We start from the raw sequence: 18105 nt of genomic DNA on the forward strand, positions 1-18105 counted from the left end.
AAGGTCTTAAAGAGGAATAGGGATAGTAATACTTAGTAATAGTAAAATTACTATATATAGTAAGAGAATTATAAAGATTATTATCTAGGACCCTATAGATAAGATCTTATAGGTAACCTTACTAGATATATAGTATATCCTAAGTTTTAAGACTAATATCCTATCTATCTTAGAGATTATAAAGAATAGTTTCTTCTTTAATAGCCGCTTCCTAGCTATTACTAAAGGTAATAAACTAGTAGCTATATATAGTAGAAAATTTAGGCTCTATCTCCTAGAGTATTACTAGGGTAATAAATATATCCTAATAGTAAAAGGCCCTCTAATAGTCTTTCCTATACTTAGAATATCTTAGAAATTACTTATATCTATTATTTTACTATAGATCTAGTATTAAATGGTTAGCTATATATATAATTAGTATATTAAGACCTTTATAAAGATAGTTAATAGTATAATTATTAAAAGAGATTTTAAAGATAACTAACTCTATAATTCTAAATATTATATAGTCTATTAGCTTACTAAAGTAAAGAAGTAGATCTTTTAGAGATTAGTAGATAGATTAAAGACCTATAGTAAGTTTAGGAGGATTTATTTTAATATAATATAGCTAGAGGAAGTATATAATAATTATAAATAGGTCTCTTACTTATTATTTAAGGGTATTTATCTCTATATAGTCTAGATATATAAAAAGAAGAGTAGTTATATCTATACTATTACTATATTTATTACTATCTATTAAAATTAGTCTAATATAGAGATTAGAGTATTTATTAGTAATAATAAATAGACCTTTAGCTATATATTCTAAGAATAGTATAACTAAAAGGATATCTTAGTTAAATTTAGTATTATTAGAATATCTAAATAGAATAGCTTTATTAAGAGAGCTAGAGATATTATTATTATTATTATTAGAGCCCTAATATAAGATATAGGCTTACTAAAGAAGCTTTAGCTAGAGATAGTAAATATAGTAGTCTATTTAATTAGCTAGACCCCTATAATACTATTAGATAATAAAGAGATTATCCTATAGGTTAAAACTATATAGAAACTTTATAACTAGGATTAACTATATTTTAATCTCTTAAATCTTTAGATATATAGCTATAGAGTATATATATATTATTAGGGGATCCCCTAAAAGGATAAGATAGTACTATATATAGAGATAGGGTATTTAGTTAGATATATTATATTAAATATCTAGAAGATATAGTTACTATATCTTAATACTATTAAAACTATTAGAGATATTATATTTAATAAGAATATCTAATTCGACCTAAAAGAGTTAGAGAGATTACTACTAATCGATATCTTAGATAAGATACTATAGATAGTAGGCGAAGAACTAATAGAAATACCTATTATTAATAATAAGGGCCTTAAAATAGCTCTTATAATACTAGAAAGGTAAGAAGAATAAAGAGAGGTAGAGTAATATTTAAAGAAAGAGACCCTATTAAATATCTTAGTTTCTATAATAATAATACTATCGCCGATATCCTCCTATTAACTAATAGTATTAGAGAGGTTATTAGAAATTCTAGGAAGCTTTCCTATAGAGCTAGAGCTACTTATATTATCTCTAGAGACCTTAAACCACCTTAAAACTAAAAGGATAAAAAGGTTAGGGCCTAATAAATAGCTTTAAGAAGAGCTTTAAGAAGTATTAGAATTACTAGAAAGATTACTAGAAAGATTACTAGAAAGATTACTAGAAAGATTATAGATATTACTATTATCTCTACTACTAGGATATTATATATATAGATCTCTTATACTAAGAGATATTAGTATATTATTTTCGGAAGATAATATTATTAAGGGTAAGTATATCTATAGATAGGTATATTTTATATTAATAGAGGAAGATATTATAATAATAAATAATTAGAAAGACTATTATAAAGGTATTTTATTAGTATTCTCTATAGAAATAAGCTTACTATAGACCTACTAATATCTTTATTATAATAATCTACCCTCTAAATTAATAAACTAGAAAGAGATAATATAATACTCTTACTAAAAAGGCTTTACTAAAACTATAATATAGGAGATTAAGATATTAGATAGGAAGGATATCTATTAAGAGATTAATAGACTAATAGACTATAGTATCTAGGTCTTACTATTAATATAGATATTTATCTATAAATTTAATAGTAATAGCCTATTAGTTAAATATAAAACTAGGATATATATAAAAAGAGATCTCTAGAAGATATTAACTAAAAAGAAATATTTAGCTATACTAACTATTTAGATAGCTAGAGCTATCTTCGCTCTTATAGTAGTTTTTAATCTTAATATTATTTAATATAATACTATTAATATATTTCTTAATAGCTAGATTAATAAAGATGTAACGATTTTACTACTTGTCAGGATAGAAAGCCTATCGATCAGGTAAAGAATCGATGGCGAATAGATAACGAAACAATTGTGATGCAGTTTAACCGTTCTTTTTTTCAAAGACTGAATCTTGACGATTCAGATTGAAAGGAACAGGGCACTCTCTTTTATTAGGGAATAACGATACAGAGTGATGATAAAGAATGACATAACCACTTCTAATATCAACGCTTCCCCATATCAGACTAATACGCAATCCTTCACAAAAGAAGTATATATAGAACTTCCTTCTAGTCTCTTCTTACTAGGATAAAAGATAAGATATTAGAAGCTCTTAAAAATACTATATAGTCTAAAGAAATTACTAAGATTCTAGTAATAAGAAATATTAAGAGTCCTAATAGTACTAGGCTTTAGGGTTATTTATAAAGATATCTATCTATTTACTATAAATAGAATTATTATTATCTTCTATATCGATAATATCTTTATCTTTAACTATCTATCTATATATTAGGAAGCTATAAATATAGCTAAAAGCCTTAGAAAGACCTAGGAGCTTCGCTTAATAGATAAAGTATAGTAATTTCTAGGTATCTATATTATAAGAGATTATTAATAAAGTAAATTATAGCTCTACTAGGATACCTATATCTTTATAATAGCCTATAAATATTATTTAATAACTAGAAAATATCTTAAAATCTCTCCTATTTCTATAGCTAACCTATAACTATATAGTAAAGTAGCTACTAATAAGTAAAAATATAAATTCTTTACTAAAATTAGCTTAGTATAATATACTATAATAATTACCTAGCTAGATATAGTAAAAGCTATCTTATATCTAATTTAGTTCCTATTAAACCCTTCTCTTAATTATATTAATATAATTAACTAGGTTATTACTTATCTCTATTATATATAGATAAAGGTAGTTTACTATCGAAAACTACCTAATTTAGACCTAATAACTATATAGTTCTTTAGTAATATATTATATAGGGATAACTATAATTAGAGGAGCTTATTAGGATATATCTATTTAATATATAGAGGACTAGTAGATTAGAAGGCTATAAAATAGAAGACTATAATAATAAATACTACTAAGACTAAATTACTAGTAATATTAGATACTAGTAAGTCTCTATATATATAGAATTATCTATTTATAGCTATTATATTTATTCCTAGTTACCCTATTATCCTATAATATAATAACTAGTAGACTATTAACCTATTAATAGGTAAATTATCTTAGCTATATACTAACCTCTAATATATTAATATCTACTAGTACTAGCTATAGTAGGAGGTTTAAGCTAAATATATACTAATATAGTAGATTAAGATATTAGATATAGTAGCTAACGGCCTTACGAAGCTATTACCTTACTAGAAATATACTAAATTTATTAGGTAACTAGGTATAGAAGATATTAGATATCTATTAGAAGATTAAATAAATACCTAAGGTTATTAGATAAAGTAATATAGTAAATTACCTATAGATAGTTTACTAAAGGGATATATTAGTAGATAAAAGGATAACTTATTACTAGTAACTAATTAGTTACTAATAGGCCTATATTTATTTAGTATTTCCTATATAATTAGGGAACCGAGCTATAATATAGCTATTATCATAGCTAAGTACCGGAGATATCAGACATATCGAATAGCGGTATATCTAAGTATATACTTTTAAAATAGCGCTTCTCCGCCCATCTTTCTACTGAATCAATCAATATTATTCATCTATATTGGTTCCGCTTGATATCATTCGTTATCTTCGCATACTAGGCTATACAGTATCAGCGTGCGCTGATAAGTAACCATGCCTTCCCGTAACCCCCCTACTCGCATCTCAGCACAGTTTCTGTCAAATGACCCTTCAATCCAGGTCAAAGCCTATTCTTAGTGATCCTATCAATTAGACAACCCTCTTTAAAAAAGCCACTAAGTACTTGTCGAAACAGGGAGCAGTAACTTACCTCTAGCAACTCATTGGCTCTTCATGGGCCCACGTTTGTTAGGTTTTTGTATGTACTCAGGGTACCGTCATGAGCTCAAGCTTTGTAATAGCCGAGTATCGAATGCACACAGGGTGATATTCAACATTCCCCTGATGGTTTTTCTTCAATCAATCAACATTATTCATCCAAATTGGTCTCCTTTGCATACTAGGCTATACAGCATCAGCTTGTTTCGATAGTACTGTTCAGACTGCTTTACAGATATCCAAGTGGTCATTCGAGTGAGGAAAGCCAGGCAAATTTGCACCTTGACATCCACTTATTTCCCGCAGATCAAGTATAGTCCCCCGAATCAATCATATACCTATTCCACCACCTATAGCTACCGCCTACTAAATGCTACAGCAAAAGTCGAAAATGGATTCCCCTCTGGATATACATCCTCGCCTTGTACCCGAGACCACGCTAGTCCGCAACAGGTTACAGTATAAACAACCCCTGCGTAACTGTATCGCGGTTTTTCACGTATCGGATTTCGTCACTCAATGGGTCATTGTAAAATACAGTACTGTAAATATCCATGGTGCTGTACTGTATATACCAAGAGAGTTCGAATGCTGCCGCAGGTGCTGAGTCATGCGCCTATTGCGCGTCTTTGGGTGTTGGTTGCCATGGTGTCGGTTCGGTGGTTGATTACGTTAGCTACGTCCCATCATACGTCAGGGCGGCCCGAAACTCCACCAAGCCCTCCATCGGCTGTCCCACTTCGATGCGATCCTGGCTTTATTAGTTACGACACACCGCTTGATCAGATTCACAAGAAAAGCTCAGTCCTGGGGCTTCACAATAGCGCTTATCTGCCTTGATAGTGTGGAATTGGTTCAAAGAGGCCAGGGGTTCGAAATGAAATCCCAACTTGCCCAACTTGGACGACCAATTCTCTCCCACAACCAACCATGAAGCTCCTCGACCTCGTTACATTGTTCTATCTTGTCACTCCCTCCACTTGCTGGCCTAAAATCAAAGACCAAGTCAGTCTGCAATGGTCGATCTGTGATAGGAATCCTTACGCTGTGTTAACAAAGTTGGGCGCCGTCGCCCACGATCCAGATAAACTGGACCCGATAACTTACTATGATACCTCTCCCCCACTGTACACGCCCCAGGGACTCATGTTCCGGACCAAAGTTCGTGGTGGCCAAGAGATCTCGATTGTTAAGGTGCAGCTAGCGACACCAAAATCTCATATGCGCCACCACGCGAAAGTGTGTCGGTGGGATCGATACGGCAATAAGACGACCTTTGTTTGCAAGAGACAAGCTCCCATAAAGGGAACTAACCTCTGGAATGCAAAGCAAAGGCAGTTAGTGGATGACTTTCAGCGTGATGTCACCTGGGAGAAGCTCATTGGATACGGTCCGTACCTAAATCCTAAATGGAAGGCGCTACGTGTGGAGGGATACGGGGCTGTCTTAGACGATGTGGCCGTCCAGTCCCTACACCTTATGGAGCTAGAAGTCAAGGTACATCGGGCGGAGAAGGATAGAGTCTATCAGGTCATTATGGAGCATCTTAGCGCACGAGGAGTGGTGATATGTGCCCGACAGGAGTCCAAGACCATGCGGTTATTCCGCGCAATGGGCTACGTTGCTACACAAAACAAGTCTCAGGATGTATATCCTCACGATCTCTAAATAGGGAAAGTCATAAAACCAAAGAGGTCTTGCTATTGCGCTAGAGTGTGAACTTCTGAATTACTAAATATACACTGTTGACGCAGCCACTGGCTCAGTATAGGGAGTCAGACCAGTACACCCCTAGAAGGGACTAGTCCTTGTTCCTTTTTCATATATTCAAGACTATACTAGACCACGCCAAAACCACAAAACCACAAAATGAAACTAAACCAACCTGTAAATAGTTTAGTTTTTTGGGCTAATTGTAGAAACTATTATAATCAATCTGTAACAAGCCATGAGATCAGAATGGTATAATTGATTATCCTTCCCATTAGACCTCGGCAAAGACCGGGACCAGGCCCTCCGGTCCTTGGTCTTTTTTCAAAGTAGTCAGGACCGGACCACGGTCCCCCATGCGGTCCCCCGCATATTCATAATTCTACCAAGACCTTCTTATTTAGGCTATTAGTCAGCCAAATCTTATATAATCTCTACATTAACTAGAAACTATACATAAATTACATAAATTCCTATGTTTATCTTGTTTACAAGACCGCACGGGGGACCAAGCCCTACATAGTGCGGTCCGGTCCCAGTCCTGGTCCGGTCTAGACTGCGCCAAAAACCGTAATTAGGGGCAAACCTTGCCCCTAAAAACTAAACCGCAATAGTTGCGGTTTTTAAAACTAAAAACTAAACCAAACTACAAACCATTGTAGTTCCCTATTAGGGAACCATTAAAAACCATTTTTGCATAAAATCTAGGTCTTAGTATATATAAACCTGCTGATTTATACGTTTACATTACTAATATCGCCTAAAATACTAGTAAAAGCCTATTTTATTAGTAAATATTATCTAAAAAGAATATAGTAAAACTTATAGGAATATATATTAAGTTCCTAGTATAATATTAGTAATATAAGATAGAGGCTATAGTATCTAGGATATAGTTAATCTCTATTAGCTAATTACTAATTAGGTTATACTAGCTAATTATAGTATATAGATAATATATATACTATAGTACTTTAGCCCTAATTAGTATATTAAAGATAGTATAGCTCTTAGCCTTAATCTTAGGAGATATAGTAAGAGGATATTACCTAGCGAAAAATAAGTAAGGATATAGTAAATAGAAATAGGGGAGTAATAGAAAAAGAGGATAATATAACTACTATAAAATAAGAGATAGAGAGATAATAAAGAAAAGAGAAAGCCTAGGAAGTCTAGGGGATTATACTAATTTAAAAACTAAGACTCTCTTTTATTAATATATATAATCTTTATTAGGTATCGTAACCTTTAATCTAGGTAGTCTTTATTAATACCTATAATCCTAGGTATATAATCTCGGTTACTAGACCTAATCTTTAATATATATTAATATCTATAAACTTAGTTAGATATTATAACCTTTAATCTAGATAGTCTTTATTAATACCTATAATCCTAGGGGTATAATCTTAGTTACTAGACCTAATCTTTAATATATATTAATATATATAATCTCGGTTAAGTATCGCTATCTCTAATCTATATAATCCTTATTAATATCTATAGTCTTAATATATAGTAATATAGGTAATCTTAGATAATATAATCTTTAGTATACCTAGGGATATATATTACTAGAGAAGGTATAATTATTATAAAATAAGTACCCTTACTCGAGCGAGATTATATAGCCTAGTATCTAATATACTAACTCCTTTAGTAAGACCTCTACCTTCTACCTAAGTAGCCCTAAGTTACCCTACTTCGGGAAGGTAGTATACCTCGGCTTACTATATACTAATAATATAGCGAGACACTACTACTACTCTATACTAGAGTAACTACTCTAGTATAAAAGTCCTATATCTTTCTATATTCCTCTAATTCCTTAAGAATTAGTCTTTATTTTAATCTGACTATACTAGTTCCTCCTTACCTAATCGATAGGCCTTCTACCCTATAAGTAGACCCCGTAATAAAAAGATTAATATAGTATATAGAGGAAAAGGGATAGGGGATTAGCGTAGGGCTTAGAGGGGATCGAGTACGAGAGAGGTAGAGATATATATCTCCCCCGATATAGTCTATATATAATAGTTAAATACGATCCTCCGGTGTAGACTAAATCATCTAAGGCGGATCGTTCACGGATTACGCTCGGAGGATATATAATCTAGCGGCGTCTAGGCGCCTTAAGGATCTCGACTAAGCTATTCCGATTAACGTCGTCGGCGGTATACCTAGCCTCGGTCGCCGACGGGGGCGATCCCGACGGATATAACGGGGTTAGCGGCCGCCCCCGGCGGCGGATCGGGCGGTCCGATAGACGATTCGAGAGCGTCGAGAGCGACGAATACGCCGGGCGTTCTCCGGTCGCGACCCGAGCGGCGGTCGTGGCGGGAGGGCCGGCGGCGGTCGCGGGCGCGGGGGGTACTCACACGGTATAGTAGGGGGTCCGGCGGGAGCTAGGGCAGCGTGCGTATAGGTCCCGAATTTAAGTCCGAGATTCAAGAGTAGAGTATCGGGGATAATATTTAACTATGAGTACCTCACGGAGCTGCACTTACTTCATCGAAAGAGACCTCCGAGTCTTCTAATAAGGTCTTTTATGCCTCGATGCTTTAAATGTGTCTCGGTTCATCGTATCAAAGATGTGGGTTTCATTCCTCAAAAGTTGCTGGCAACAGTTTTTATTATTAACAAACCTGCCCACCCGATGATAATCGTCGACAACCTTTGGTCTCTGGCCGTCGCCTCTGGGTTACTGGCCATATTCCTCAATATACTGTGGGGCCAATTCAAAGAATACCAAGGACGCAAAGCCCATGGCTGCGGCGTTATCCCATCCTATCCTCAATGGGATCGCATTTTCGGCCTCGATCTCGCCTTGAGCCAAATGAAGGCCCTCCGTGGAGACACTTTTATCCCATGGCTGGCAGCTATGCATGAAGGCCAACCGAGCACATTCAAGGTCCGTTTCCTCGGAAAACGGCAAATCTACACCACCGAGACGAAGAACCTTAAGGCTATGACAGCGATCAACTGGAAGGATTTTGGCATCAGTCCTCTCCGACGCAGTACGAAAGCTTTCCACCCGTTCGCCGACAAAGGTGTCAACACCGTTGACGGGGACGACTGGGTGTTCAGCCGTTTCCTCATCAAGCCGTTCTTCAATCGCGATGTTTATACGAACACTGATCGGATCAGGCCGTATGTGGACTCGTTATTGTCTCTACTGCCGCCAGATGGAGAGACATTCAACATCCAGCCCCTGCTCCAGCGATGGGTAAGTCGCGCTTGCAAAAAAAGCAATTTGAACGTTTCATTACAATGCTCATACGAACATAGTTCCTGGATTTGACCACTGATTTCATCCTTGGCGAGCCTATGGGGGCCCTCAATCATCCAGCCAAGGCCAAAATCACATGGGCCATGCTGGATGTTCTTCGTGGCAGTCGCCAGCGTATGCAGGTCGTTCGCATGATCAAGTGGTTCAACTGGGACTGGTGGCTCAAGGCAGTATACGAGGTTCATGCCTTTGTCGACACACATATCACAGCGACTTACAAAGAAATCGAAACCCGCAAGGCACGCATCGCTGCTGGAGAGAAAGTAGGCCCTGAGCGGGAAGACCTGCTATGGTACATGGCATCACACGACTCCGACTACGAAGACCTGCGGTCTCAATTGGCCCTGCTGCTGGTCCCGAACAACGACACAACTTCGATCTTCATCAGTAATGCCCTCTGGCACTTGGCTCGTCACCCGGATGCGTGGGCAAGATGTCGTGAGGAGGTACTGACATCAGTTCAAGGGGGTGAGGACGAAGCGGTTGGTCAACTCAGCTTCTCCACTCTCAGAGGCATGAAGTTTCTCAATTCTTGTCTTGATGAGACTCTGCGACTAAACCCAAACAACGTCACCCAAGTCCGTATCTGCATGAACGACACGACCCTCCCACGTGGCGGAGGCAAAGACGGCCAGTACCCCATCTTCGTCCGCAAAGGTGACATGGTCCAAGTCACCAAGACAGTACAGCAGCGCAATCGAGAATACTGGGGTGAAGACGCAGACGATTTTCGTCCTGAGCGCTTCCTTGAGCTGAAGCCCTTCTGGGAGTTCGTGCCTTTCAGCGGTGGTCCTAGAAGGTGCCCAGCACAGATGATGGTCATGACGGAGGCTGCATACATGTTGGCTCGTTTGGTAATGCGCTACGAGCGAATCGATTCCAGAGATGCGAATCCATATCATGCTATTATGCGGATTGGACCAAGTAACAAGACTGGTGTTTTGGTTGCCCTCCACAAAGCACGCGAAGGAAATTAGTTTCGATGAACGACAGTCGGCATGAGAATTACGTTAGCTGAAACTTTAGAACATTAGCTTGACTGTTAGATGCCAAACTGATCCATGCCTTGCAACTCTTTATTGTTCATATATCCGCGTTTCACTCGTTTCTAAATTCCTGCAACGGACCAGCACAACCTGGAAATCGAACGAAGAAGGAGACGATGCATTGACGCCTAGGAGCGAAGGCTATGTCCGACGATCGAAAGCGACGACATTGTGTCATCAATGATCGGCAAGGGATTCGTAGCCTAGCTGTTGACACCAATAAGGGCTGTATGAAAATACCTGTACTGAGGAGGTTGAATTGGTCGGTGGGTGGCGAACGTTTAGAGGAGTGGGCTTTATGTCCGAGCCCCGAGCCCGGACCCGGGCCCGAGTCCGAAGATGGAACAGCACCTCACTTCAGCAGCTTGCCGACCCCGAGCGTTCCCTCCGACCTTTCCAACATCATTGATGTCCGTTGACCGCGCATTCAATACCTGCAATTTGGACTGTCGTCAAGATGGCTGAGGACCAGAGCTTTGGCAGTACCCGGTCAGCATCTTCACCCGCTCGTCGGAGCCGCCGACCTGTGCAATCCTGCGACCCGTGCCGCCGCCGAAAAGTACGTTGCGATCTCAAATCGCCATGTTCAGCCTGTCAAGTCTCCAGAAACTCGGTGACGTGCACATATCAAGGAGATCAGCAGCAACCCAGTCTCGCCCTGGAAGACCGTGGAAGCGAGGGCAATACTGTCCAACAACAAGTTCCTCGCTCGCTCAGCATTGCCCCAAACAACATCGATCACCCTGCAAAGAGGCAACGAACAACGAATGAAACGGAGCGAATTCGGAGCGTAGAGCGACGTGTACAGCAGCTTGAGCACTCGGTTGTACCAGAAGTAGATCCCCAGCAGCACAGCCTCAGTAGCAGCAGCAACAATCATCTCACGCTGCTGGCATTGTCTGATCGCCTCCAACACGTCGAGCAGCGGCTTGCTGAGCTCTCCCAAGCTCGTCCTGCGCCTTCAGCTGTCACGGGCGATAAGTCTCTAACAATTCCGTCTGTCATCCCTCGACTTCGTCACAACCAGAAGAAGGTAAAACTGTTTCCTTCAAGCCACTGGCTGCACACTGCTGAGAAGGTATCGTTGAAGCTCCTTTCTAATGAGCACCTTGACTGATTGAACATTGGCTGACGTGTCAATAGTTCAGAGTCAGCCATGTTGGAGACAGTGACGTTGAATTGACCTTCGTGGATACCAAGGCCGAGCTGGCCGATTCGGTGAATGAGATACGCAACTTGCGACTCACGATGAAAAATGAGCAGACACCGCAGATGGATGACCCCGTTCCTCAACTTCTGAGTACAATGCCGGCTCGTTCCATCTGTGACCGACTAGTGAATCACTACATGCGGACTTTCGAGTTGATCTATCGTTGTTTTCACATTCCCACATTCTGGGCAGAATACGAACAATACTTCAGCCAGCCGCAGCCTGTAGTTACAAACTTTGCAATCAAGTTGGGTTTGGTGTTGGCCATTGGAAGCGTCTTCAGCAACGACGACGACAAAGTTCTGCAGCGCTCGCGGCGTACTTGGATACAAGCTGCTCAATACTGGATGGTTGGACCGTCAGAGAAAACTACCAACAATCTTGATGGAATTCAAATTTTCTGTCTTCTATTGGTTTCGCGGCAGATAACATTAGTCGGCCGTTCACCGTGGCTGTCGGAAAGTGGTCTACTTCGGGTGGCTATGGCTATGGGCCTGCACCGAGATCCACAACTGTTTTCTCTGTCTCCTTTTCAAGCCGGGATACGAAGGAGGCTTTGGACAACAGTCCTAGAGCTCGTAATCCATGGTTCCATGGACTGTTCCATCCCTTTGCTTCTTTCTTCAAACGACTTTGACGATCATATGCCTCTTAATGTCAGCGATGCTGATTTAGATTCAGCCAGCGAACAGTCTCCGTCTCCACAACCGTTGACAAGCTATACGGAATCGTCGATACAAATTCTCATGCGTCAGTCCCTGCCGATACGACTTGAAGTTGTCAGGGCGGTCCAAAACGAGCGATTAGAGCACTCATACGAAATGGCCATTGAGCTAGCTACGAAACTTCAGACAGTTTGCCGTACTCTTGCAAGCTATTGTCGGTCGCATTGGTCGCAATTTCTAAGCATGCATCACGCTTTCCTTGATATGCAGATTCGTCGGTATATTCTGGTTCTGCATCGGCCTTTCATGCTACAAGCGCAAAAGGATCCCCGCTTCTATTTTTCCCGGAGGGTTTGTCAGGAGTCTGCAATGATTATCGCCACTTATGCCGAGCGACTTCGGCTACCTGCAGACTCTCTTGACGATCTGTCCAAGTTGATGGTGATGAGCACAGGGTCATTTCGCGGACCTTTGAGCCTGGACGTAATTTCAGTCTTGGGCTTGGAGGTTGTGTCTCAGCTGGAGGAAACGGGTTCCGGTCCGTCATCTGCTTCGATTGGTCTCAACCACACATTGGTCCTTGATCCTCTCGCTGAACTGGCGCGCGGCCAGCGAGCGCCCATCATTCGACTTTTGGAACACATCAACGAACAATTACTGCAGATCGTAAAGTTGGGCCATCCTACGTTGAAACGCTACATCTTTCTTGCTGGCATTCTTTCCCAGATATACGCCATGGAACGCGGCCAACCCATTTTGTCTGCTGTGCTGAACACTGCAAAAGCCAGCCTGAAGGAGTGTTACGATGTACTACAGTCCTACAGGGCCGCCAACACTCCTCGAGAAGTGTCGCAAGACGTGATCGATAATGGGCTTCTTGACGGCCTGGATTTTGGCGCAATGGTGAGTACAAATTACCAAATATGCGCCTCTTACATAGCACTACTGACTGAAGTCAGGACTCCAACTACCTGGACTTTTCGGCCTTTTTGGTTCCAACTATTTGATAGAGCAAGTTCACAGGACGATTTACGTTGCGAAATGAAGATCGTGATTAATTGAGGTTAATTCTTTCCATTCTGTTCTATGTTCGATCGTCTCTGTCTCGGAAGGGTTTGCTTACAAAGGTGAGGTATGCCCTGTTGCTTGAAGCAACACATGTGATGCATTGTGCACCTTGTCCAGACTATCTGAGCGCCACGCTGAAAATCCATCAGGCCGCACGAGGACAAGACAAGCATCCCAAATTCGGAACGCATGAGTCTCATTCATCAAACAAAGGCTCTTTAAAGGAATACTGTGCTGGCGTGCCGCTTCTTCAAAACTGGCCAGTGCGATGGGCACCTGAAATTGGTCTCCGGCTGCTACTGCTTCTTTCTGCAGAAACGCGACCATGGTGAAGCCTTTCCCGAATCCATCGGAAATGGCGCTGCCGTCCGACAAAGCCACGTGCGGTACCCGCGAACCAGGAAAGGTAGTTGGGATGTAGTTTCGTGAGTCGAACTGTGGTGCTGCCTTTTCAACATCCACCTGCTCGTTCAGTACTGCCAGACTCGACTCGTAGCGGTGACCCATTTCAACGCCGAAGCTCTGGTTATGGTCATCGTTTTGCTGAATGTACTGATCGATTTCCTCACGCAGGGCTATGCCGCGCTCATCCATGGATTCGATGACGACCGGATCCAATTTCACAGCTGTTGAAAGCCCCATGAGTTTCATCATGTGGATTTTGCTCCAGTGTTGCATCAGCGCTGCCACAGGACGACGTTCCTGTTCGTATGTCTTCATCAAGTGAGTGCCACCCCAGCCTTGAACAGTGGCTGCGAGCTTCCAGCCAAGATCCCAAGCATCAGCAAGGCCCATATTCATTCCGTAGCCGCCCGAAGGAATTGTCTGATGACAAGCATCTCCGGCAAGGAAGACGCGCTGATGATTTCCGCTCCACGTTTCGGCGAGAGCTACTGTCGGCGTGAAGATGGAGGTTGCAGTGACTTCATCAATAGAAATCGGGTAGGGTGAGCCCATACCGCCAAGGACCCGGGCGATTGTCTTCTCGGCGGTCACATCGTCTGCATTGTAGTCTGAGCCTAAATAATCGTGGACTGTCCAGGTCTCCTTTCCGTCTTGCGCGATGATGGCGCCGCCGACAGAGCCGTTATTGGTTGTAGGGTCCGTGGGAAAAAAGGTATGCCAAAATCGGCCCTGGCGATAGAGTCGCTCGAGATCCTTTGACTTGAAATGGGTCAAGGCCACGGCTCGATGCCTATCGTTGTTGGAGTTAGCTTTCGAGGAGTCTTATTGTCTCTTTGAGCACATGGGCCACCGGAATACATAGCAGAACTCACATAGGCCCGCCTTCTAGCTCCGCGCCCAAACCTTTCCGCACCGCACTCCATGCGCCATCACATCCGACAACGTATGGGGAGCGAATCGTCTTGCGAATATTCGATGCTCGGTCATGGACATGAACCTCGACTGTATCCTCGTACCCCACTAGGCCTTCCACGGCCCACCCATAGCGAGTATCGATCAGTGGGTTCGCATCGCATTTCTCTCGAAGCCATGGCTCCATGATATTGCTTGGAATACGTGCCCAAGGCTCACGAGGCATCGTACCGTCGTTATTCAACGAGATATTTTGCCTGAACGCCTCGACGCTGGGCAGATCCCAGGTGGACAAAGACCCAGCTGAACCAAAGCCACTTGAGAAACGGACTGTGAAAGGCTCATCTTCTGCCACACCTACACAACCGTGCATTAGCGAATGAAATCTTCAATGTAGTGCAAATCGGGTTTAGAACCTTTGGATCGTAGCTCATCTGCAATGCCTAGTTGACGGAAAATCTCCATCGTTCTAGCAATGACCAAATGCATCTTGGGGTACCTGTTGAATGTGGTTAGCACTCTGCAAGAGAAATGCCAGGCCCTTTCAAAGCTTGAAAGGTGTACCGTACCTTGTGGCTTCGATGTTCTGCTCGATCAGAACACTACGCTGGCCATGGTGAGCCAACACCAAAGCCAGAACGAGGCCTACAGGCCCGCCTCCCGATATGAGAATAGTGCCCTTGGGCAGGATCTCGATTGATCGGATCTCTTCCATGGTGCTGCGTTTGCTCGTTTGTCGGAAAAAATCCGTTGGTCGCAAGCAACAGAATATTTTAAACGTAGACTTGTCGTTTTCGCAATGATAACGACATGCTTGTTGCAAGATGCCACGGATCTCCTTGAATACCTATTATCTTGCTCCGAGGCGGGTGTCGGGCCGAACAGCTTATATCCGATTCTGCAATTCTGCTCCGAGCTGATCGACAGAGTCGTCGGACACACACCGTCGGACCAGATCTAACACTGTCACATCTCGCGGATTGTAAGTGATTTTTCTGCTTCTCCGATGAGAATATCCGACGAATGGTGTACGTCTGTTTAATTTATAGTCGTCGCTCAGTCGGTCGTCTTCACATCCAGCCCCCCGCCCCCCGCTGTCTTAGATAATCCGGTCACAACTGGTGGGTTTTTACTGTCAACATTCGTCAATACAATCATGGACGCCATTTTCGGCAACATAGTCCTGGACAGACTGCTTTCACAGCCATTGGTATTTGGCCTAGGAGTCCTCGGCGTTGTGCTTGTTGTCCTGAGCATCAGTGTTCGTGGTCTTCAGCGGAGGTACGCCTTCTGTAACGACCAGGCCAAACTCATCAAAGAGCTCAAGATCACTGATCTTCGTCTCAAACTGCTACAAAGGTTAGAATCGATTTGGCTCGAACATAATCGATGATTTTGAAACGCTGATGCCAGCTATTGGACTATAGTGCACACATCTCGCAGCAGGGTCGAGCCTTAGCAGGCACCGAACCGTACCTCATCACCTGTGGAAAATACCAGGAACTGGTCATTAGTCAACCAGCACACGTTCACGACTTTTACCGCAGCGACTACAAAGGTGCGTTTAGACCATGTTGCGCCATTATGAGGAGTATGGATACCTGACGATCGATGTGGAGCAACAGTTCATGGAAAACCGCGCAACTTCAATTTTGGCGGCTTGTTCGGCCGGTGAGTGGTCTCTGACAGCTCGATCTTGTGCATTGAACATCGTCGTTGACAGGAAATCAGATTTATGGGGACAGCCGTAGGACTTCGATTCGGCGATGGGTGGCGAAAGATCCGCCTGCATTTCGATCCCCCGTTCAAGTTTCACGAAGCAGTACGCCGCCTTGGAATTTTTCAACGAGAGACTGTACTCTGGGTCGGAGAGCTGTCCACCTCATCATCCACCGATCTCAATGCTAGATCAGAATTCAAGTTCCTGGTTTTCCGGCTCGTCGCGCACCATCTATATCGAGACGCTTTTGATGATCGAGTTGCGTCTGACCCCAACATTTTCTCGTGGCTATGTTCAAGATTACTGACCTGCATAACAGCTCTATTGGCAGTTGCTCGAGCTCAGCCACTTGCACGATCAAGCTGTCCATGAAATTCTGATCTGTAAGAGCCATGAATCAAGATATTGGACCTTATTTCCGACATCAGTCCGCAAATCTGTGGACAAGTTCCTGTCGGACTGGCGGGGTCTCAATCGAGCCGTCATTCACAACGCTCGGGGTGTACGTATTTCCATCTTCTATCATTGGTGATTGTTCGGACTGACGCGAGTTCATAGGGCAAGTGGGATTGCCCGGTTGAAGAAATCGCTCGCGGCTTCGATCCGTCGAAGGATATGACGGAGGAAGATGTAAGTGCCGTTCTCACTTCACACGTCAGGCCACTTCACTCTGTTAGATTAAATCACTGACACAATGAGCCTCCCAGTTCCTGTCAACACTTGGCGAGGTGCTTTTTGCCAACGTCGATGTCAGCGCCTCCGTCTTGAGCACGACCATGACAAACCTCGCCGCGAACCCGTCAATCCAGACTGAACTTCGATCTGAGATCAGTAAATGGAAGTCACAAGGCGAGGGAGGTTTCTCCAAGTACCTGACCAACAGCGGCACCCTCCTGCACCGGGTCATCATGGAAAGCATGCGACTGAGCCCGGCGTTTTGTAAGTCGGCCCAAGATCGCTCAAATCGATTGGCAATACGTCAACGACCTTGCTAACGACCAGATAATAGGGTTCTCCATGCCCGAAACCACAGGCGAAGCCAAACAGATCGGCGGATACCACGTCCCGGCCAACACAACCGTCATCATCGACAATCGACGCCTCAACGAAGAAGCCGTGACCTGGGGAGACGATGGCGCACAATATCGCCCGGATCGGTTCCTGGAAGTGGCCCCTCAAGCGTTGCGATGCGGCTTTATGCGCTATGGCACGAGCGCGGCTTCTGGTCGCTGCTTGGGCAAACATCTCGCAGATCTGATTTTCAAGTTGACGACCGTGGCTGTTGTCGAGCGTTTCCGGTTGGAGAGTCTGGGTGTCGGCGAGAAGCAGCTAGGATTTCAGAATCGGGATGCTGCTGATGTACGGTTGATTAAAATCTGAAGGCTTTGCTGGGTTGTTGTCACCAGGCGTTGGCAGCAGCAGTAGCAGCAGCCTTGATGTGGATTATCGTTGTGTGTCGTCCTCGTTTGTCTATGAGTTGTGTAGAACACGATTTCAAATTTATTATCGCGGTTGCTTTCTCGATTTATCTTATTGCCTTGAATTTGCTTTTGTGCTGCCTGGGTTGATATGCCCCAAGTGATATACGCTTATCGTAAAGTACTTCTGTTTCCTAAGCTTTAGCATATGGCAAGACTAGTCTGGTATGGCCTTATACACTTGGAAAAGCTTGAAATTGATCCGGTTAGTTATACCGATGCGATAA

At 42.5% G+C, this 18105-nt stretch overlaps 5 protein-coding genes across 5 annotated transcripts; 4 read left to right on the forward strand and 1 right to left on the reverse strand.

Annotated features, from left to right (window-relative positions):
- Nucleotides 1-5305: 5305 nt before the first annotated feature.
- Nucleotides 5306-6043, forward strand: N7482_006356 (uncharacterized protein; the record flags this gene model as incomplete). The annotated part of the gene is made up of 1 exon (XM_056688481.1): nucleotides 5306-6043. The coding sequence occupies one exon, from the start codon at nucleotides 5306-5308 to the stop codon at nucleotides 6041-6043; it is 738 nt and encodes a 245-aa protein (XP_056544036.1).
- Nucleotides 6044-8741: 2698 nt separating this feature from the next.
- Nucleotides 8742-10351, forward strand: N7482_006357 (uncharacterized protein; the record flags this gene model as incomplete). Its single annotated transcript, XM_056688482.1, has 2 exons — nucleotides 8742-9311; nucleotides 9374-10351. The coding sequence occupies 2 exons, from the start codon at nucleotides 8742-8744 to the stop codon at nucleotides 10349-10351; spliced, it is 1548 nt and encodes a 515-aa protein (XP_056544037.1).
- A 526-nt stretch (nucleotides 10352-10877) lies between these two features.
- N7482_006358 (transcription factor) lies at nucleotides 10878-13302 on the forward strand (the record flags this gene model as incomplete). Its single annotated transcript, XM_056688483.1, has 3 exons — nucleotides 10878-11498; nucleotides 11564-13198; nucleotides 13255-13302. The coding sequence occupies 3 exons, from the start codon at nucleotides 10878-10880 to the stop codon at nucleotides 13300-13302; spliced, it is 2304 nt and encodes a 767-aa protein (XP_056544038.1).
- A 112-nt stretch (nucleotides 13303-13414) lies between these two features.
- On the reverse strand, nucleotides 13415-15395 carry N7482_006359 (monooxygenase; the record flags this gene model as incomplete). Its single annotated transcript, XM_056688484.1, has 4 exons — nucleotides 13415-14558; nucleotides 14641-15037; nucleotides 15097-15179; nucleotides 15250-15395. 4 exons carry the CDS (start codon nucleotides 15393-15395, stop codon nucleotides 13415-13417), a joined length of 1770 nt encoding a protein of 589 aa, XP_056544039.1.
- Nucleotides 15396-15836: 441 nt separating this feature from the next.
- N7482_006360 (uncharacterized protein) lies at nucleotides 15837-17780 on the forward strand (the record flags this gene model as incomplete). Its single annotated transcript, XM_056688485.1, has 8 exons — nucleotides 15837-16039; nucleotides 16108-16238; nucleotides 16306-16351; nucleotides 16412-16658; nucleotides 16720-16902; nucleotides 16959-17030; nucleotides 17108-17339; nucleotides 17410-17780. The coding sequence occupies 8 exons, from the start codon at nucleotides 15837-15839 to the stop codon at nucleotides 17778-17780; spliced, it is 1485 nt and encodes a 494-aa protein (XP_056544040.1).
- Between the last annotated feature and the right edge of the window lie 325 nt (nucleotides 17781-18105).

The sequence above is a fragment of the Penicillium canariense genome (assembly GCF_028826845.1).
Source record: "Penicillium canariense strain IBT 26290 chromosome Unknown utg000003l_segment0_segment0, whole genome shotgun sequence".
In the NCBI taxonomy this organism is placed as follows: Eukaryota; Fungi; Ascomycota; class Eurotiomycetes; order Eurotiales; family Aspergillaceae; genus Penicillium; species Penicillium canariense.